The sequence below is a fragment of the Pogona vitticeps genome, chromosome 4 (assembly GCF_051106095.1).
Source record: "Pogona vitticeps strain Pit_001003342236 chromosome 4, PviZW2.1, whole genome shotgun sequence".
Lineage (NCBI taxonomy): Eukaryota > Metazoa > Chordata > Lepidosauria > Squamata > Agamidae > Pogona > Pogona vitticeps.
This window is the reverse complement of record NC_135786.1, coordinates 48,712,584-48,735,587: the sequence shown is the minus strand read 5'-3', so window position 1 is coordinate 48,735,587 and position 23,004 is coordinate 48,712,584. Positions and strand designations below refer to the sequence as shown.

The 23,004-nt window shown below is 41.5% G+C and overlaps 1 protein-coding gene across 6 annotated transcripts in view; it reads right to left on the bottom strand.

Moving 5' to 3' along the window:
• Window positions 1-3,144: 3,144 nt before the first annotated feature.
• Window positions 3,145-23,004, bottom strand: part of KLHDC8A (kelch domain containing 8A) — a 44,540-nt gene continuing 24,680 nt past the window's right edge. For 3 of the 6 annotated variants that reach the window (XM_020797428.3, XM_020797404.3, XM_020797411.3), the window contains exons 4-7: window positions 21,295-21,459; window positions 7,034-7,249; window positions 6,197-6,298; window positions 3,145-4,584 (exon numbers count right to left, since the gene is read on the bottom strand). In XM_020797428.3, coding sequence (XP_020653087.1) covers window positions 4,391-4,584; window positions 6,197-6,298; window positions 7,034-7,249; window positions 21,295-21,459 — 677 coding nt within the window. In that variant the 3' untranslated portion in view covers window positions 3,145-4,390. The remainder of the gene's footprint in view (window positions 4,585-6,196; window positions 6,299-7,033; window positions 7,250-21,294; window positions 21,460-23,004) is intronic. The other 3 variants (XM_078391878.1, XM_072997294.2, XM_078391877.1) reach the window with 1 other exon arrangement.

Genomic DNA, 23,004 nt, shown 5'->3' with positions numbered 1-23,004 from the left:
TTTCAGTCTCAAAGACCCTACCCGCCCTCCCTGTTACTTATTTTGCATACCTTTATTGTGTTTTATTATGGATTTGGTGTTTGGCCTTATATGTATTCTGGCTCTTCTGTTTTGCAATATTTGGAGTATGATCCAGGCAATGAGCCTGATCCAAGGTGAGGTTAATGAGATTTATGTGCCAGCCCCATTTGAGGGAATCCCCTTGAAAGATCTTAGGATGAATTCTTTAAGAACAAACCCATTTTAGGATTTTCTGGGCCTGCTTCCCTCCCAGGTGGTAGGAGAACCACATAGTGGCTTACATCCATATGGCGTTCACTCATTTGCTATACTTCCTGTGGTTTCTGCCAGCTGGTGTGCTGTGGGTGGAGGGTCATGGGCTGGCAGACATATTGTCTGATGCCTGGATCTGTTGTGTTATATTGCAGCAAGGTACTTTAGTAGTAAGCAATATAGTCATGGCCAATTTCACTGCAGGAGTGTGTGTGTTCATGTGTTTTCTTTGCACTCGTCCCCTATTTTCCCTGCCTTTTACTGCTACGCAGCTGCCACCTGGGAGTTTCTCAGCATGATTAGGTATGGCACAAGAAGAACATAATATTTGCAAGCAGAATTGTTTTCCTTCAGCATTCTCATGGGGAAGGTTTCCTGTGTACAAAGCAACCCATAATCTTCCTTTGTTAGGCTAACTAATTCCAGTTTTCCCTCCATCTCTTGTGATGTACCTTTCCTTCAGATCAGCATGCTGTTGACTCAAAGCAGGAAATCTGAGGGATGTTTTGCCTGCTGAAATGGTTATGTACCAGAGAAACTGATTTTTCATCGACACCCACTGCCAGTATTTGCATCACCCCCTGATTCTGCCAAGTCTGTACAGGCAGAGGATTAGCACCGATAGCTATGTCAGCCTGCCATTGGAAAACTGGTCTTTGTATACAGTATGCTGCACCAGAAAACCTTTGCCATGGCTCCTGCTGAAGAGAAGCAACAGCATTTCACCAGCAGGCAAGACCCTTAGGCAATTTACACTCAAGATGATTTCTCACTAAGCCTCCTCTTCTACCCCTTTACCCTGCACAACTTGGTCTGCATAATATGAGCAAGACTGCAATATGTGAAACTGCATTTTTGTCCTAAGCCATCACTTTATTTATATATACACAATATAATATGACTGATTATTGACCTGAACTTGGAATAGTTACTTTTTTAAAAACTACAGCTCCTGGAATTCTCCAGCCAGCACAGTTAGTCGCAATACTAGTTGAGGAATTTTGGCAGACACAGTCCAAAAAAGTTACGTTTCCTAATTCTAATATTGTTGTTATTAAAATTAGCCCCTTGCCTATATCATGGGAACAAAAGGTAGGGTGTTTCTGTTTGTTGTTTAACATTTGTCTGCTGTGTTTATTTTCTCTGGTGTACATATTATCAGTCTACATCAGGGGTCAGGGAACTTTTTTACTTTTTACCCCCCACCCAAAATTTATTTATGTTGACATTACCCCCCTTGGCTCTTGCCGTCCGCAGCCGACCCACGCCCCTCCTGCGCTCACCCGGGACCTGTGGCCACCATCCAGGCAGCCAGTCTGGAGCTGCCACATCGCTGGGAAAGTGCGTCCTTGGAGAGGGGAGGGAAGGGGGCCTCCTTGCCAGTGCACTGGGCAGGTGGGCGCAGGCAGGAAGGAGAGCTTCGGCCAGGGCTCCGCTGGGCAAAAAGTCCAGCTGGCCTGGTACGCCACCCTCCCCCCCCCACTTTGGAGGTGAGGAGGACAGGTGCGTGCCCTGTGCAGTTCCTCACCAGGGCTCGCTCTTCGCGCGATGGAATGCCTGCCTACACACAGCATGGTCAGAAATAAAATGTCTGGGGGTAAAATGCCTGCAGCGACCATCCCCATTGCCCCCAGGATTTTCATTTTTACCCCATTTGGGGTAATTTACCCCTGTTCCCTGACCACTGGTCTACATTATTAAATCATGGCTACATATTGTAGCTATGATCCAAATCCCATTTAGTGTTTGGGAGCCCTATCCCAGTGATTTCAACAGGCGAGACTTAAGCATGTGCCTTATGCTTCATCTGAAATCAGTGAAATCTAAAGGTATGAAATAAACCCCATGCATTTTAGCACAGAAGTTATTGGACAGCATCACCCAGCATTGGCTGTTGCTAGGGTCAATTAATACTGTTGTCCAACAACACTTCGTCTATTCCTCCTTTAAGCCCTACTCAGTTATTCTGTAATGTAGAATTATCAATATAGTTGGCTCTGCTTAAAATCCATTTCTTTTGCCTCAGACTCTTCTACTAATGAAGAGTGAGTTGTTAGAAGTCTCTTCTAATATTCAATCAAAATTCTGTCCTTGTCACTGGAATCAGGAACTCTCCTCTAGAGAATCTGAGAAGAAATTTATTCCATCATCTATATAGCAGCCTTTCAAATAACAGAAGATAACAGTCAAGAGATGCTCAGGCCAGTGCTTTCAGAAGAACAGAAATACTGGTGTGTCTAGGATGTCAATACTGTTAAGTTTCAGCGGTTGGCTTTCTGAGAATGAGAACGCTGGTACCTAAAATTTCCAGGCAAGAGTTCGTATTCTGACTGAAATTATTTAAGAACCCATAGCATCCTAATGAGTTAATATGTCTAATTAAGGGAGAATTAATGGTTTGCCATCAAAATCATTCAGCAGTAGGATGAATGAAAAGGATGAGTGAGAAGTTAAAGTTTAAAGAAAAATTACAGATTTCCCCATAGGATCTTCTGGATAGTTTTCCATCCTTCAACCCATTTGAGTTTTATATCTACAGTCTTCTGTTTGGGTTCAACACAGCTGGTTTCCTTTATAATTTTCTCATGATTGTGAAGAATCATTTGGGGAAGACTGTGAGAAAGGAGATTTGACCTCGTCCTTGCAAGTCTTGGGTTGACAGCTACAACTGACCTTCCTATGCAAAGGCTACTAGAAGTGAAGAAGGTGTAATAACTATACAAGTGCAATGAACTAAGTGCCAACAGGGAGTAACAGAAGTAGAGGCAACTAGCTTGAGTTTCCTAGAGCAAAGGATTATCATAGCACTTTGCACCTCTTTTGGATATACCTCCATCTTGGTTGCATCTCTTGGAAAGAAATGTTCAGGTAGCCATAGGAATATAGATTTTAATTGTGTTACTTGCTAATAACTAGCCAGAACTGAAAGAGATCCACTGTACATTGTCTGGATGATACTGACAATTTCAACCACCAAAGGAAGTAGATGGGGGAAAAGTGAAATGCAATTAAAAAAAAATAGCAGGCAGGACTGCACTCTAGCTTTGTCAAGTGTTCTGTGGAAGCTGTTATGAGGTGAACATCTTACTGTGTCGCTGCTCACTGGTTATCATATGCCCAGTCCAGGTTTTGCAACTGGACCTTGGTGTGCAGTGGATTAAACCGAAATACTGAATACACACAACACAGACTGTATATGTGTGTGTACACACACACACTTGCAGGGACTAAAATCTGGGTCACTGATGCAAAGGCATCCATCTCTATACATTGATTTCTTGGCTATTGCATTTCAGCTTTCAGTCCTGTAGCAGAAGCAATATTCAACTCTAATTAGAGGAACTGTCAGTCAAGGCATCAGATTGGTTGCTCTCCCGCACACAGAAATGGCTTCATCCCTGCTACATGATTAGGAAATGCCCTGGAGGTTGTTTCAGGATTCTTTGAACCTGTCATGCCTAGAAATCTAATGTCATAGCAGGAACTATTGCACCGCCACAGGGCTTCCATGGGAAGAAATGAAGAGCCCACGACCACCATGGGTGCATTTTAAAGAGTACTGAGGCACACAAACTCTTGTACAGTCAGATTTTTGTTCTTCCTCTGTTTCCCCTACCAACTTGGAAGAATTCAGCTGAAGCCCTTAAGCTTCGATTGATGGCTGTGTCTAGAACATAATAATTCAGAGGATGGCAAAATAGTCTCACAGTTCACAGCTGATGGTGCTCTTCCTAATCCTTGGGATATCCCACCGCATATAACGAACCTTCATGTCCCTGTAGCAAAGCTGGCTCGTTCCCTGGTCATTCAGCGTTGACAGGAGGCGATGACTATAGATTCATCAATCTGTGGAGCTCAACAGCACAGGCGGCACCACATAGAAGAGTCTCGGCTAGCTAACAGTCAGAGCCACAAAACTGTAGCTACAAGGGTAAATAAGCAGCCTTCTCCAAACTACGCAGGGAAAGGAGTTTCAGGAGCGCAGCAGAGTGGGAAGGAAGGTGTGGGAAAGGTGTCAGTTCTTCTTGCACTGAATAATGCTGGATTGACACTCAGGATTGCAGAGTAGTTGCTTTCTCAGGCGTGTTGTCAAGGAAGAATTCTCTGGGTGGGCTAGCTAGGAGTCAGAGACACACAGAGCTTCTACTGCATCACTCAGGCCCTGGTTCACTCCACCTACAGCCAGGAGGCAGTTTTTTACCACAATGCTGGAGCAGGCACATCGTGGGGTGGGCATAGGTGGTAGGCATTCCCATTTGCTTTTCCCAGGATGAAAGGCCTCAGCTGATTCCAGAACAGTTGGCTGGTTTCCTGATGAGGAGGGGGGAGGAAGGGAGCAGAGAGAGAGAGAGACAGAGAGAGATACAGACAGACAGACAGACAGACAGACAGCACACAAGAATATTAAGTGAAACAATCAAATACTTGATTCTGCACTTTTATAATACAATGCAAACCAATTTTTGAACAAAACAAAAAGAAACCACAACCTTTACCACACCCAATATATCATTTTAATGGAAAGTCAGCATAAATAGAGATATAAATTAGATGTTTAAATTGTCTGGCTCCCAACTTAAGAATCCTGGAGGCTGTAATTTTCTGATGCAGCCAGAAAATTACAAATAAATTCTGAGCAGCTCCACATAATTATAGTCTCCAGGATTTTTTTTGGGGGGGGGGGAGGCGTGGATGAGAAACTCTGACATGTTCAGTTGAATTGGTAGTCTTGCCGTTCTCTTACCCCAGAAGATGGAATTGATTTTAGAAAAGTCCATGTTTCTCTGCACTTCTGAAGAAAGCATAGGCACAAGGAGAATATTTTTTAGGCTTGAAAATGAATTTATGGTGGCTTTCATGCCCTAGAAATAAAATGGTGTTGATTCTGGATTGTGTTCATGTTCAGGGCTACAGAAACAGTTCTGAATTTGTGGCATTCCATAACATATTTAGGACACCTTGTATTTTTATATAGTTCAAGTTTATGAAGATGTGGGATTTGTTTGGTTTCTACATTCCAGTTATCTGTAACATTTCTATATTTAACCTCTTTCTCTCTCTTTCATGTCATCTCTTCTCAGTCAGTTTCTTAAATCTAATGAAATAAGATTTTACCAGAATTTGAAAAAGTTACTTCTTTGCTCTAAACTACCCAGAATCTTAGCTATGTTATCCGGGGAAATCTGAGAGTTGTAGACCAAAGAAGTAACTTTTCCAAACTCTGGATTTTACCTCCAAAATGCTCCCACCATAGTAAACTAATTTCCGTGTTGGTAAAGCATTTTTTCTGTTTTTGTACACAGAGAGTAACTCTAGAAGACCACTAAAGGCCACAGATTGGAGTGGAGAATGTGTGGGCTCTGTGCACTATTGGGTTGCAACGTCCTTTCTTGTTGGCTATCCTGGCCAAGGCTGATGTGAGGTTCAGTCTCACAACATTTAGAGGGCCACACATTCCCCACCGCACCCTAGACTGTAGTCTGACAAGCAGAGACAGGTGGATTGGCTTTGTCAGGCTGATTGGCTTCCAAACTGTATTAGGAAAAAATGGCTGAAATCCTGTCATACTGCTACATATGTGGTAGACAAATGGTGCAACATTCAGTCACATCTAGCTGGCAATTAATGAGTCCCTGCTGGGAATCATGAGCATGTACGAAGCCACAAGGCTTACGTGCCCCCAAGAATCCCAGTGGGTGCTCATTAACTGCTACCTAGAAGTGACAGTGTTTTCCACTTGCCTTCTGTAATAAAGCAACAGGTTTTCATCAGTATGTGCAGTGAGGATGAGGCAACGTTAAGGTGAGATATGACTTGGTGATGAGATGGAAAAGTATACTAGAACTATTGATTTAATGAATATATAGTTCCAAAAGTTACAGAAGGATGTCTCGTTGAGGAGATGGGCACAAATCATTCTCACCTAATCCTCCAGCTACAATTATTCTTCCTTTCAAATACCCAGCTACAAAATCTGCTCGCCTTTTCTTCAGAAAGAATGAGCTCTCAGTCTTCATCCAGCCCCCTGAAAATTAACCAGATTATCTGTTAAGTAATTGTGATTCAATGAAATCAAGAAATGACATGTTCTACAATGACAGCATCAGGGAAAGGAGACATAGTTTGAATTTGTGTGTCTGACTACACAAATATTCTACATTTAGAATACAAAAACAAGCATATACAGTGGTGCCTCGCATTATGATGTTAATTCGTTCCAGCAAAATCGCTGTATAATGAAAACATCATAAAGCGAAATTAAAAAGCCATAGAAACGCATTAAAACCCGATTAGTGCATTCCTATGGGCTTGCAGCCAATGCTGCAAAGACAAATACTGCATAGGAACCTGGAATGTAAGATCTATGAACCTCGGGAAGCTGGAGGTGGTCAAACAGGAGATGGCAAGAATAAACATCGACATCCTGGGCATCAGTGAACTAAAATGGACAGGAATGGGCGAATTCAGCTCAGATGATTATCATATCTACTATTGTGGGCAAGAATCCCGTAGAAGGAATGGAGTAGCCTTCATAGTCAACAAAAGAGTGGGAAAAGCTGTAATGGGATACAAACAAAACAAAAAACCACCCTCAAGTTCTTTTCATTTTTATAAGTAAAAAATGTGAATTTTGGCGAATTCAGATAAAAAATAACAATTCATCACTAATTACTAGTATTTATTTCTGTGACATACTCTTCCATATTGTCCCTTTAAGTAGTGGATAGTAGAGACCGAGGGAGACCAAGGAGGAGCTCACCTTGCTCAATGTCAAAGACATCTACATTCTTCATAAACTTGGGCTGACGATATAACCTCCCCTGCCGTAATCCTCCAAGGCTGAAGATGTTGTTCTCTGTGCACACAAAGCTGGAGAAAGCTCTTTTGCTGGGAATGTTGGGGAATTTGGTCCAAGTTCGGGTCTCAGTATCAAAGACTTCAAAGGCATTCACAGCATATTTTGATTGCCTTCCACCTAGGATGAAAAGTGTACAGTACAGCGTCAATTTTGATCAACAGCAAAATTTTGGATTTCTGTCCATTTGCATAATTTGGTCAGAACTAATGGGAGTTAAGGACATAATCTTAAACAAAATTTTAAGAGGAAATAAAGGGAAATGATAACTCTGTGTCCTTAATAGATTTTTCCCTCCAGCAATTATTAACTGGATGGTACCAAGCTACCATTTGGAGGATATGAAATTGGTTATTCCTAGATAATCCCTTAAATCACTTTTTAAAAAAGCAATTTGCATTATACTGATTGTTATTATGTGCCGTCAAATCAAAACCAACATGTAACAACCCTTTTAGGGCTTTCAAGGTAAGTGAGATATTTAAGGAGTGGTTTTACCAGTTCCACACCCCCAGTGAGTTTTCATGGCTGAGTGGGGATTTAAACCCAGGCTTCCTAAATCCTAGTCCATCACTCTATCCACTACACAACACTGGCTATTCTTCATACAGGTAGCTCATCATAAAGTAGATTTGATTGCTCCTTGAGATTATAATCCAGAACAATCACAAAGCAGGACATTTTATATCTATCTATAACTTTGTCAATATATCTATCTACACATAGCACATGGGCATGCCACTCCATAAATGTGATAGCTTGTTTGATAATGATTCATTGTATGAATTTGTTGACAACAGTCCATTCCAAAATGATTCTATGAGTTCTTCTTATCTACCATTCAGTCTCTTAGGTATTGTATAATGCCATCATTCATATGAAGGCTATTTCAATCATTTAGAAAACGCTGAAGTTGTTCTTCTACAAATTTATTTTCTTTTCACTGTTTGTCTATTCATATTTACACTTGATCTTGTGAAACACACTTGTTAAAATGTATTGGGTGACCTCTAACACAATCTTGCATAGTGAGTGTCAACAGGGCTGGAGAATTATTGGCTTGGGGGATTTCTCCAGAAGTGGAAAAATATATATATAATTTAAAAGAAAATAAAAATAAAAATGTAAAAATAGGTCAATGCAGACTAAGCATGCTCAGTAGCCACAGAATGTTGAATATCACTCAGGAAAGAATAAACATAATATACAGTAAATTTAAATAAACAAGATGGAGTAGGACGAGGAACGGAATAGCATATCCTGGGAAAGAACATGGCTGACCTGTTAGGAAGGGACATTTCACTACAACATTTTGTTGCCAGCCAGTTTGATGTAACTGACTAAACAAACTGTCCTTTGGCACTTGCTTCAATTTAGCACATTTTGTTTTGTTTTTTGTTTTGTTTTTTGTTTTGCTACTTCTTCCTGAGACAAGCCAGTCCTTCACTGAAACTACTGTCCTTACCAGACCACACAATTCTGACAGCCTATTGAATTGGAAATTAAGCTTGTGGACATGGGAAATGGGGTGTTTGTTTCTCTCCCCCATCCACACCACAATTTTCAGATGAGCCTCCCCAGAAATCCATGAGCTCTTAGGGTCTACATCTTTCATCTCTCCACTACACTTTCTATGCTGGGCTGATATATTTTAAATATCCAAAGCAGAAGCATGTACAAACATGTCTTATTACTAAAACCTAAATAATCTTTGGTTTGATTAGGTTTATTTGCAATGTCTGTCATGAGGTTTTATTTGCAATGTCTTCCAGATGGAGTAACAGAATAAAAATATAGCCATAAAAATTCAAAGTAGAATATACAATTGTGTCAAAATCCAAAATCCTTCAACATACATAGTAGCTAAGAATAAATGAAAACAATAACAATGCGTTACAAGCTATCTAATATTTAGATAAACAGACAGGTCATCAACATATGCTGAAAGTGTAATAGCATCAGCATGTGTTTCATCTGCCCTCTTTTTTAAGATCATAAGAATGACCTTGCTCAGTCAGGAAAAGGGCCACCAAACTCAATATCCTTTGCAGGAATCACAGCCACCAGTCAAGAGGAAGTCCATCCAAAATTGGTCTCAAGTCCATTTTCTTTGTAATCTACATTTGATTTAATATGTAGGTAGGTAGGTATGCTCTGTCAAGCTGATTCCAACTTATGGCAACTCTTTTTAGGGTTTTTGAAGTAGAGACGACTCAGAAGTAGTTTGCTACTCCTTCCTTTTTGGTGCACCCTGGTACTGTGCAGCTTGGCTATACCTACACAGGCTGGCTCTTATCATAGGAGGCGCAGTGGGGAATCAAATTTGCAACCTTTGGCTCTTCAGCCAGATGCCTAAACCACTGCGCTATCCAGCCAACTTTGATTTAATATAAATTAGGTTAGATTCCATTTTAATGCCCATTCCATCCACATCAGCATAAAAGGACTGTAAGCTTAAAAAACCCTTCACTGATTGCTGCCTTCTTGTGGTGAAGGGGCTTGAATAATTCAGAGAAGCTATGGGCTATGCCCTGCAGGGACACCCAAGAAGGACATGTCATAGTGGAGAGTTCTGACTAAACGTGAGCCCCCTGGAGCAGGAACTGGCAAGCCACTCCAGCATCTTTGCCAAGAAAACTCCATGGACAGAAACAAAAGGCTAAAAGATATGACACTGGAAGATGAGCCCCTCAGGTCGGAAGGTGTCCAACATGCTACTGAGGAAGAGCGGAGCACAAGAACAAGTAGCTCCAGAGCTAATTAAGTGGTTGGGCCAAGGCCGAAAGGACGCTCAGCTGCGGACGTGCCTAGAAGTGAAAGGGAAGTCCGATGCTGCAAAACAGGAGAGGACAAGAATAAACATTGATATCCTGGGCATCAGTGAACTAAAATGGACAGGAATGGCCAAATTCAGTCCAGATGATTATCATATCTACTATCGTGGGCAAGAATCCCGTAGAAGGAATGGAGTAGCCCTCATAGTCAACAAAAGAGTGGGAAAAGCTGTACTGGGATACAATCTCAAAAATGAGAGAATGATTTCAATACAAATCCAAGGCAGACCTTTCAACATCCACAATAATCCAAGTTTATGCACCAACCACCAATACTGAAGAGGCTGAAACTGACCAATTCTATGAAGATTTACAACACCTTCTAGAACTGACACCAAAGAAATATGTTCTTGTCATTATAGGGGACTGAAATGCTAAAGTCGGGAGTCAAGAGATAAAAGGAACAACAAGTAAGTTTGGCCTTGGAGTTCAAAACAAAGCAGGGCAAAGGCTAATAGAGTTTTGTCAAGAGAACAAGCTGGTCATCACAAACACTCTTTTCCAACAACACAAGAGGTGACTCTACACATGGGCATCACCAAATGGGCAATACCGAAATCAAATTGATTATATTCTCTGCAGCCAAAGATGGAGAAGCTCTATACTGTCAGCAAAAACAAGACCTGATTGTGGTTCTGATCATCAGCTTCTTATAGCAAAACTCAAGCTTAAACTGAAGAAAGTAGGAAAAACCACTGGGCTAGTCAGGGACAATCTAAACTAAATCCCTTATGAATAAACGGTGGAAGTGAAGAACAGATTTAAGGAACTCGATTTGGTGGACAAAATGCCTGAAGAACTATGGATGGAGCCTCGTAACTTTGTACAGGAGGCAGCAAGGAAAACCATCCCAAAGAAAAGGAAATGCAAGAAAGCAAAGTGGCTGTCCAACGAGGCCTTAGAAATAGCAGAGAAGAGAAGGGAAATAAAATGCAAGGGGTATAGGGAAAGTTACAGAAACTTGAATTCAGACTTCCAAAGATTGGCAAGGAGAGACAAGAGGGCCTTCTTAAATGAACAGTGCAAAGAAATTGAGGAAAATAGTAGAAAGGGAAAAACCAGAGATCTGTTCAAGAAAACTGGAGATATTAAAGGAACATTTTGTGCAAAGACGGACATGATAAAGAACAAAAATGGTAGGGACCTAACAGAAACAGAAGACATCAAGAAGAGGTGGCAAGAATATACAGAGGAATTATACCAGAAAGATTTGGATGTCCCGGACAACCCAGATAGTGTAGTTGCTGACCATGAGCCAGACATCCTGGAGAGTGAAGTCAAGTGGGCCTTAGAAAGCCTGGCTAACAATCTATATTTATTTATTTATTAAATTTATACCCCGCCCATTTAGACTCAAGTCTACTCTAGGCGGCTAACAATAAAAAGTAGCATAAAAGCAGTATAATAAAATAGAGAACAACAATAATAATATCGTTCAAGATGGGGAAAAGATAAAAATAATCAAACGATGACAGGAGGGAAAGCCTTCCTAAAGAGCCAGGTTTTAAGTTGGCTCTTAAAAACACCTAGTGAGGGAGCCATATAGCTCTCTGAAGGGAGACTGTTCCAAAGGTGAGGACAGGAATATATGTGGGACAGGAAGCAACAGTTAGAACTGGATATGGAACAACTGATTGGTTCAAAATTTGGAAAGGAGTATGACAAGGCTGTACATTATCCCCCTGCTTATTTAACTTATATGCAGAATACATCATGCTAAAGGCTGGACTGGAGGAATCCCAAACCAGAATTAAGATTGCCTCAGATATAGCCTCAGATATGCAGATGATACCACTCTGATGGCAGAAAGTGAGGACGAATTAAAGAACATCTTAATGAGGGTGAAACTGGAGAGCGGGAAACATGGTCTGAAGCTCAACATCAAAAAAACTAAGATCATGGCCAATGGACCCATCACCTCCTGGCAAATAGAAAGGGAAGATATGGAGGCAGTGACAGCTTTTACTTTTTGGGCTCCATGATCACTGCAGATGGTGACAGCAGCCATGAAATTAAAAGACCCCTGCTTCTTGGGAGGAAAGTGATAAAAAACCTAGACAGCATCTTAAAAAGCAGAGACATCACCTTGCCAACAAAAGTCAGAATAGTCAAAGCTATGGTTTTTCCAGTAGTGATGTACATAAGTGAGAGCTGGACCATAAAGAAGGCTGACCGCCAAAGAATTGATGCTTTTGAATTGTGGTGCTGGAGGAGACTCTTGAGAGTCCCCTGGACTGCAAAGAGAAAAAGCCTATCCATTCTGAAGAAAATCAACCCTGAGTGCTCACTGGAAGGACAGATCCTGAAGCTCAGGCTCCAATACTTTGGTCATCTCATGAGAAGATTCCCTGGAAAGGACCCTGATGTTGAGAAAGTGTGAGGGCAAGAGGAGAAGGGGACGACAGAGGACGAGATGGTTGGACAGTGTCATTGAAGCTACCAACATGAATTTGGCCCAACTCTGGGAGGCAGTGGAAGACAGGAGGGCCTGACATGCTCTGGTCCATGGGGTCACGAAGAGTCGGACACGACTTAATGACTAAACAACAAAAGCTTAATAATCAGAAATTTCACTCCTAGTTGCAAGGGTGCTTTTGAAGCCATGGGACAAAAACAGATTGGCAAAGTACTAGTTCTTGCAAGATGCTTCAGGAAGGAGCATGTCTTCTTGGTTTCTCTATCAATAACTGCACAAAGTCCAAGACTGTCCTTCTGAATCAATCAGATACATTTCACGTCCTCTCTTTAGTTCAGCTGGCATAGGCCCCTTACACTAAAATAAACACAAATGGCATGGTTCCCTGCACAAGGCTCTAAATCTGATTTGATTACTAAAGTACTCTTTACAATACGGATGGCTGCCACAGAGTACAAGTGCTCTTGGACAAGTAGCACACAGAAAGTCTCCTTATTGAGCCTGCATCCCATGGGGAAGTTCATGCTGCAAGAAGAGATAGCCACAAAGGGAAAGGACTCTTTGGGTTTGCCAGTGGCAAAGGAAAGAGATGCACTGTAAAGATCCATCTGGAGACTGTCCTTTTAGTTAAAGATCATGGACGGCAGCTATCATTTCCACCTTGACTGCCCCTCCTATCTGCTTCTTCTCCTACAGTACAGGGAGACGATGAAAGAGCAAAATGACTCCCACAGAAAACCTTGTTTGTCTCTCAGGATTGCCACCTTTTCTATTGGCTCTGTTCTTACACATGTGACCACAGACCTTAGTGTTTTATGTGTTGTGGAGATGCCATAAAATACAGAGAAACTTGAAAAGAGGGGGAGACCCCTGAAATTTGAGTACAAGATGCTCTCCATCCCACTCTACAAGCCACCCATGCATGAATCAGCATATCTGATTCAAATTCTTGCCTCTTAACATGTCCATAGACACATAGTAAGATGTGATAGTATTATTTTGGGATTTTTACATGATTTTGATGTCAGCCAACAGTAAAAGAAAGGGTAAGGGTGGCTCTACCATTAGGAGGCAGCTAGTTGTGGGTATCATTAAAGGATAGACATTTAATATATATTTATCACTGGGCTGGATGCAGACTAATTGAAATTGTGTCCCATGGAATGAATGGGGCAAGCTGATCATGACTTTGTTCCCACATAAATCAATGAGACTTATTATTAACTCATTTATTTTGGATCCAGCCCAGAGGGTACAAGTACAGTATGTGCTTCAGCTGTCATAATAATTTGATTTAAATTATTTGACCAAACTTACTTGACAACTTTGTGTAGTATCTACGTATTCTGCTGTGGTTTATATGTATGTGTGGGATTTACTGTTTTGCCTCAGGCAGCAAAATGTTTTGGTCTTGGCCTAGAAATTCAGAATATAATATAAATGTTACACAGAGAGGAAATAATTCAGTGCAGGAATATTGCTTAGAGTAGCATTCTTGCTATGATACCTAGAAATTCGTAAGGAGAAACATGTTCTGGTCTGATAAATTCACCCAATGGATTTTTGGGTGCCAGTAAAACTGTTATTAGAGGCATCAAAATAGGGCAATAATATGGTGGCAAAACCTGATAACTGAACTCTCTGGATAGAAATCTAAGAACATGCAGAGGGTTACATTGTTCAAATGTAAAAGCATCATAGAATGTGTAAACAAAAAAAAAGTCTTGTGGCACTTAAAAACAAATATGATGTATATTCCACAAGAGATCACTTGGTCTTATATATGGTACATGAATTTTCCCCTTCTGTTCTAATGTTGGAACTCCACTGCCATAATCATCTTGGGTAAATTTTGAAAGTCTAAAATTAAAAGCCTCTTGAAATGTGGCACTGAAGTGTTTGCTTTATTTTTGACTGTCTCCTAGAACAGAGGAAGAAACCTCTCCAGGTGCTCAAATAAAATACAAGCAAACAGTATATATCAGAATATTAAAATTTAATTTCTTCTATTCATCTTCTCTTTTACGGAGTTTGTGATGTCACTTTTGGCTATTTTGCCTTTGGATACAGCAGCTTTGAATAATGCTGTGCTGCATTCAAACCAGTCTCCAAGGTTTGTCAGCTAATATGTACTCCTTTGAGCACTTCTTTCCCCATTTATTTTACCTTGAATGATCAGTGGTAAACGTGCATGCATGCACGCACGCACGCACACACACAAATACTGTACTGCACATAGGACAGTCTTATCCATATTTCAGGAATAGTTGTTCTGTAGATTTGATTGCAAAAATTCACTGGAACATTTTGATCACCTCTTTTAAAAAAGCAATTATATGAATTTGACACAACTCCGGGAGGCAGTGGAAGATAGGAGGGCCTGGCGTGCTCTGGTCCATGGGGTCACGAAGAGTCGGACACGACTAAACGACTAAACGAAACGACAAAAACACTATTCTGCCTAGGAGCTTTGCATTTTTTTGTTAGCTTTATTGCATTTCAGATTTCTGTATTGCTGGTGCTATCAACATCTGTATATACATTCTGTTGGTCTGTTATCTTCAAACAGCTCTTTAATGTACTTTCTCCTTACTATGACATCAAGTATCAGAGAATTATTATCAGCAGTGGATATTGTTGTCTTTTGAATACACCCCCATCTCCTTTTATGGATATTAAAAATGTTGTGGATCATCTGCAGGTTTTCTATTCCTACACATTGTTTGGACTGTCATTTTGCTTTAGCTATCCTATTCCCTCCCTCCCTCCCCCCGATATTCATGTATTCTTCTCTGTATATACAGGAATGTCTTTACTTCTTTCTTTTCATCTCTGTTCCATCATTTTCCCTGCCACTCATTTCTTCACAATTCTACTTTTCAGGGTTTTTGGTCACATCCGCTAATACCAATGTCAATTCACAGTACGTAATTAAATTTTATATTTGGACTTTCTGATTGTGTGACCTTATAATATCAGCATGAATCCCTTCCTTAACAACAGCAGATATAGTTAGATTACTTAGTTGTTGGTGAGAACAAGACTGAGATCATAATTTAGATCAGTTCTGGGACAGGTTTTGATAAGCTGAACAGTTTGGGTACTTCTGATTACCTAGGATATACTAGAGAGGAGCAGCAAGCTAAAATTTCTGCCTCATATACCACCAGGCATAAATGAAACTGATTCATGTACCCTTCTGAATTAGTAGATTATTCTTATTAAAAGTGATCCATGGAACCATTGTAAGCAAATCAAGGAATATTTTTAAAAGTAGAAAACAAACATGATTTCAAGCCCTGAAAATGCATGTGTTTGAACATAAATGACTCTACCATGTCTGTGGACCACCTGCGAATTTCAGAGTGACAATTGTCTGTAATTATCTTCTGCTTTGTTTTGATACCACATAACCAAATCTGGGGGAAAAATGCACTGACATAAATTATGACTAATTCACAAATTTTGATGCTTCTATAACACATCTTTAGCCATATCACTGTGCATCAGCAGCATGGCTAAAAACTCTGCAATGAATAAATGATGGGGAAGGACTAGTTCTGAGGTCTAATGGCAGGAACACACCTTACCATTGTAGCACTCAGACTAAATGCTATATAACTCCACTTATTTCCAGTTCAGAACCTTCCTTCTACTATGGGCCCTTGCAGACTTACTAAGGCTGAAAATACATGGGTAAACAGTATGGGATTTGCTTTAGGAGTAAAATGGACACATTCATTTTTTTCAACTGATCACATGATGCAAAGACCAATACGAATCGGACTGGCCCTTTTTTGCTTCTGAAGCAGAGTTCCTCCTCCTCCACCACCACCACCACCACTGTGGGGGCCTCTCCTTTTCTCAAACCAGATGTATTCAAATGGTGCTTTCCTTCGTGGACATCCACTGCAAACAGGAAATGCCACAGCACCAAACTCTGACCTCAGAAAATGTGATACAAAAAACTAAACCAAGAGAGGGTTTTTTTAAAAAAAGATCTGCAGACCCATGGGGGAAAATCAATACAATGTGCAATTGGATGAATGTCATCTAGATGTCTAACAAATTTCCATTATGATCAGTGCTTAATGGGGAGCTTAAAAGGATAAAGATGCCTTGGCTAGAAGAGCCCTGAGTTACTGCTGTGAATGTTGCTCTATTAGGTCACAGGGAAAAAGACAGGTTCCGCAATCAGAGAAACTACTACTATGACTACATCAAGTACTGTAGGCATCCTTCAGTCTTGAAAGACTACAGTAGCATGCTCTGAGTAGAGGTCTTGGAACAGCATCTAGTGTGGCTGAGAAGGCCAATTCGAGAGTGACAATCCCTTCCACACTGAAGACAAATACAATCTGTCCCCTGTCCAGCTCCCTGATTTTGCTGGTTTCAGGACTGCCTCTTTGCCTCAGCCCGCTGGACAAGGGTCTCTTCAAATTAGGAGAGGCAATGTAATACCGCCTGCCTCCAGGCTGAATGCTCAGATGTCAAGGTTTCCCATCTGTTCAGGTCCATTCCTAAGACCTTCAGATCCTACTTGCAGATATCCTTGTATCACAGCTGTGGTCTCCCTCTGGGGAGATGTCCCTGCACTAATTTTCCATACAGGAGATCTTTTGGAATCCGACCATCAGCTATTCTCACAACATGCCCAAGCCAACATAGACGGTGCTGTTTCAGTAATGCATACATGCTAAAAAATTCCAGCTCATTCTAGGACTACTCTATTTGGAACCAGGTGGTACCAAAATGTATTGGAGGCAACGCATATGGAATGTGTTCAGCTTCCTCTCCTGCTGTGCACAAAGGGTCCAGGAATGACTGCAGTACTCTACAGGAGTGTGCTCAGGACACAGGCTCTATAGACCTGGATCTTGGTATATGTCATCAGCTTCTTATTGAGCCATGCTCTCTTTGTGAGTCTTGAGAACATGGTAGCTGCTTTCCCAATGTGTTTATCTAGCTGAACATCTAGAGAGAGAGTGTCAGAGATTATTGAGCCAAGGTACATGAAATCATGAACAACCTCCAGTTCTTGTGTAGAGATGGTAATAGAGGGAGGTGAGTCCATGCCTTGGCCCATGACTTGTGTTTTCTTTAGGCTGATTGTTAATCCAAAATTCTGGCACGCCTTACTAAGAAAGTTAATAAGTTGTTAGAGCTCTTCAGCAGAATGGGCAACAACAGCTGCATCATCAGCAAAGAGGAAGTCCCGCATTTCAGTTGGACTTTGGACTTCGCTCTCAATCTAGAGAGATTAAAGAGCTTTCTGTCTGATCTAGTCTGGAGATAGAAACCTTCTGTTGCAGTTCCAAAGGCATGCTTCAGCATGACAGCAAAAAAGATCCCAAGCAGAGTTGGCACGAGGACACAGCCCTGTTTCACTCTGCTTCAGGTGTCAAAGGGATCTGATGTTGAGCCATCAAAAACTTCAGTGCCCTTAATTTCCTCATGAAAGGACCTGATGATGTTAAGGAGTCGAGGTGGACATCCAGTCTTGGGAAGTATTTTAAAAATGTCGTCCCTGCTAACCAAATCAAAGGCCTTTGTAAGATCTATGAAGGCCACAAAGAGTGGCTCTCGTTGTTCCCTACATTTCTCCTGCAACTGTCTGAGGGAAAATACCATGTCACTGGTGGTATTAGCTCAAAACCTATATTGTGATTCTGGATAGACTCTGTCTGCAAGCACCTGGAGCAACACAGGCAAACAGCTTCCCTACAACACTGAGATGCCACAGTAGTTATTGCAGTTGCCCCTATCACCTTTGTTCTTGTACAATGTGACGATGTTTGCATCCTTCATGTCCTGCAGTACTCCACCTTCCCTCCAGCAAAGATGAAAGATTTCATACAGCTCAGTGGTGATCTCTTTACAGCATTTCAACAGGGATGCTATCCTTCCCAGATGCCTTGCCGGAGGTGAGGGAACCCAAGGCTGCTTTTATTTCTGCTGAAGTTGGTTCGCTGTCCAACTCTTCCAAGACAGGCAGGCACCTGATGTTATTTAATGTTTCATCGGTTACTACATTCTCTCTGGAATATAGCTCAGAGTAGTGCTGCACTCAGCGTTCCATCTGCTGTGCTCGGTCCTGGATGATCACGCCTGTAGCAGACTTCAAAGGAGCAGATTTCTTCTGTATTGGACCTAAAGCCTGCTTGATACTGTCATACATATTCCCATGATGTTACCTGTGTCCGCTGCTGTCTGTATCTGAGAGCACAGCTGAAGCCAATACTCATTAGAGCATCTCCTGGCAGTCTGTTGGACTTGGCTATGAGCAACTCGAAGAATCTGCAAGTTGTACTCACTAGGACAGGCTTTGTATGCTGCTAGAGCTCTCCTCTTATCCTCGATGGCTGGCATCAACTCCTCCGAATGGGCTTAAAACCAGTCTGCCATCTTTTTGGTCTTTTTGCCAAATGTGGACAAGGCAGTGTTATAAACAGCATTCTTGAAATGTTCCCATCGTTCAGATGCATTTGCAACAGCCGGGCCTGGAAGAGTTTCCTCAAGCGCTTGGGCAAATTCCTCCACTTTTCTTTGATTGTGAGTCTTGCTGATGTCAATACATGAGTTACACAGATATCCAATATTTTCCCTAGTACACACCTCCTCCGCTTCCCCCTTTTTATCCTCATTATTGTTCTGTAACGTAGGTCAAGGTGTGAGAGAGTAACTGGTCCAAGGTCACCCAGTCAATTTCATGGCTTGGTGGGGAAGCGAACCTGGACCACTTCAATTCAGGAACTAACCACTGGATAACACTAGCTTTCCAAGAGTCCAGAGAGAAGTGTGAGGAGAAGATACAGAGCCACTTTCTCTTGGTCTCAGAATCCTCCCAAAAGGGAGTGCCATCCTCCTCAACAGTTCTTCCTGTGTTCTGTTTTTGAAGTGTCATATCCATTTCTTTAAGTTTCCTTCCTTGCACTTTACTTTTTCTTCTTCTTACTGTATCTATTGGTGGATGCAAATCAGAAATGCCTGGCATCCGCATTTGAGAAATGATGTTCTAAAAGGAGCTTGTGATAGTTATAGCTCTCTGTATATTCTGGGATTAAATATATGCTACCCAGTTTTGGTATTAAGCTGCTTGCTTCTAGACAAGCAGCTCCTTAATCTACTAAGATTGCTCTATTTGCTTTTCTGGTGTTAATCTATGTGTAGCATTTATTGCAACCAGTCTTCCATATTAATGGACATATTACATTTTTTCTGTGTACACCATCAGCTATATTCTATATGCATTGGCTGTCACTATTTTCAAGGCTGTACTTGTAGTCTCCAGCACCCTGACCACTTGGAGTGCCTCTCTAGACCTAAGGTGGGTGGAAGCTTCTTGGGAACAGAACGAACTGGTTGCTCCTAAATCCAGGTCTGAATTGATGTATGCCTTTCCTAATAATAACACCTTACCCATCAACATGTGTGCATCTGTTTCAACCTACTTTCCTGTTTGCAAAATAAGCAAAAAGATAAATATACACAAATGTGTTTCTTCTACGCAAGAGATTTAGGCTACATGAGCCAGCTGTATCTGGTGCAGAATGTAAGTTCCTCTGCTGCTCACTCCTTTTTTTTTTTAAATTAGGACAAACCTCCCAGGTATAGAAAAGGCCTATATGGGAGACAAATATGACACAGGTAGCAGCCTCTTAGCCTAGAACAGAGGGGGGCAATGTATGACCCTACAGATGTTGATAGACACTGCAACTTCTGCCCATCTTAGATACTAAAACTACAGTGATTTAGTGCACAGAAATATGGTGGCAGCTTGTGATTGGTGGGGCAGAAGTGGGTACTTATACCTGCAAACAGAGAAGCAGGCAAGTATTCACACATACACAGAATTTCTGCCACTGGTAAGGAGGTAGGCAGGGGTGGGGTGTTGGTGGTAGCCTGTGCTGTGGCAGCATTTCAGATTCAGGAATACAAGAATGAAAACAATAATTCTTGAGCACCCCTGTATGCTTAAATTGTAATAATAAAAAACAACAGCAACAGAAGCAACAGCTGCAAAGATAACATAAGCGAAGCACTGACAGAAAATTTTGGCATTTGGGGAATAAAGTACATTTGACAGAGTGGCAAACGTACATACTTTTCTTCCTAAAATATTGCAACAAGAAAGTTCAATTCATAAAGCAAAAGCAAAGCGTGCTGCTTATATACCGCCCCATAACGCTTCAAGCACTCTCTGGGCGGTTTACAAGGTCATTATGCAGGCTACACATTGCCCCCCCCCCCAGTGAGCTGGGTGCTCATTTTACGGACCTCAGAAGGATAGAGGACCGAGTCAACCTTGAGCCGGCTACCTGGGATTGAACCCCGGGTCGTGACCACAGTTTTAGCTGCAGTACAGCAGTTTAAACACTGTGCACAATTCATTAAAGTATTATCTTCAATTGTTTTAGATGATAAATCCAGCCCATAGACCTCAGCAGAAAAATAGAATTGGGTGTAGATTCTGGTCTGACATTTACAATCCTAAGCAATTCCAGTGAATTCGTTGTCTATTAGAGATGAGTGGAGGATGGGAGGAAGAAGCATCCGGAAGCTACAGTGGACCCTTGACTTACAGACGGCTTGACTTACAGACTTTTTGAGTTACAAACTTCTCTGGTCGCAAAATTTAGGTTTGACTTGCAGACTGAGATTTGACTTACAGACCAGAAAAAAACCAAAATGGAACAAAAACGGCCTGTTACGGGATTAATCGGTTTTCAATGCACTGTAGGTCAATGGAGACTTGACTTACAGACTTTTTGACTTGAGAACCGCCTTCCAATACGGATTAAATTCTCAAGTCAAGACCCCACTGTATTTGGAAAAGTAGGGGAGAGTCATGAAAACATCCATTGGCCAGTCAAATGCATAATGATAAGAGGAAGAGGCCTGAGGGCCATTCTTACCCAGCACGTAGATCTTTGTGGCCCGCAGGAAGGAGGTGGCAGCATACCTGGGTGTAGGCATGGTTGCCAATGATACCCAAATGTCCTTTAGCATGTCATAATGCTGCATATAATTGTGAGGGCGCAAGTCTGCTCCCATTCCCCCTGCTGCATAGATTCTGTAGTCTGGAAAATACAGTACAGTAAGTCAGAAAAGAGAGAAAAGTCCAAATGTGAAATTAGCTCCTGGTTTATCCCTGTTTTATTTCAGAAGCTTTTGAAGAGGTCCTCTCTCTCTTTCTGATGGGTTAATAGTACGTACTCCAAACACATATAGGACCCTCATTGCCCCCATTCTAGAGCAAAACAATAATCAAAAGGGAAAAATAATGTGATCAGAATAGGTAATAGAGCCCTGTGTCTGTCAGGATAAAAATGATCCTGTGTTGCCCCATAGGAAACTGAAATCTGAGACTTTATTCCACCTCCAAACAGAAACTAAATACGTATTCCTGAGATTTGGCTGAAAATGTGGAAAGGTGAAGGCATCTTCTCTTACAGAAAACTGCAGTATATATAACGTAAATCATGGTGGGTGTTCTTGTTGGTAAAAGTAACCAGATCATTGTGTGTAAACTTCAAATCATATAAAGGTCTGGAGACAGGAAGATTGTTAATATGCCTTTTATAACCATCACTGTTTATTGAAGATGTTTATTCAATCTTAGCAGAGCTTGGAAAACTTTCTTTTTTGGATGACAGCTCCCAAATTTGCCAGGAAAAAAACCTTTTGTGTTCTCTGTATCTTGGCCTATATTTCCAAATATTCATCCTCCTCCTCATTTGTCATCAAGTCAATTCTGACTTATGGTGATCCCTTTCAGAGTTTTCCAGGTAGAGAGTACTCAGAAGTGGTTCACCATTCCCTTCTTCTAGAGTGCCCTGGGACTGTGCAGCTTGCCCAAGGCCACACAGGCTGTTGCTTCTGGCTGGATAGCTCAGTGGGGAATCGAACTTCCAGCCTCTGGCTTAGCAACAAAATGCCTAAACCACTGACCTATCCAGCCATCTATAGTCCCTAATGATATCTTATATGGAATGATATCAAGAGAGTTTGATTTCTCTGAGTGTGGGGGTTGCTAAGAGAATTACAATAACAGTATACGAAGGGTACATACGATCCATCTGAAATGGTGCGGGGGTTCAAAAATAGCTTGTCAAGAAAAGCACAGAGATGCAGTTGTGGTGAGGAGGCAGTGTGATGGTTTATGTATACTTTTTCTCAGCAGTGACCTTAGCTTTCACACATCTTGTGACCTCTTCTGGCAAAGCCCTTCAAGCAGTCCCAGGAGCTAGAAAGCTCTGATAGACTTGTCCTTTAAGAACTATAAAAGGCATTCTGCAAACAAAACAGCCTGTCCTATATTTGGCAGGACTACAGAACAGTGTCTGGCTGTTGTTGCTTTTTTACAAGCAGAGAGGAGGTCACTGAAACAGACGGTGCTCTCCAATTACAAGGCAGACTTCACAGCCAGTTCTAGACCAGGCTGTCGAAAATCACTTGACGTTACCCAGAGCAATTCCAAGGTGGTTATTCCAACTCCTCAGGCACAAGGACCAAAGCCAGAACATATTCACAGGTAGTAAAATTTGGCTAATAGGCCCTCACTGACTAGATCTTTTTCTGAGTAAGAAGAAATACATTTAAGTCCTCCAATTACAGTACATGAC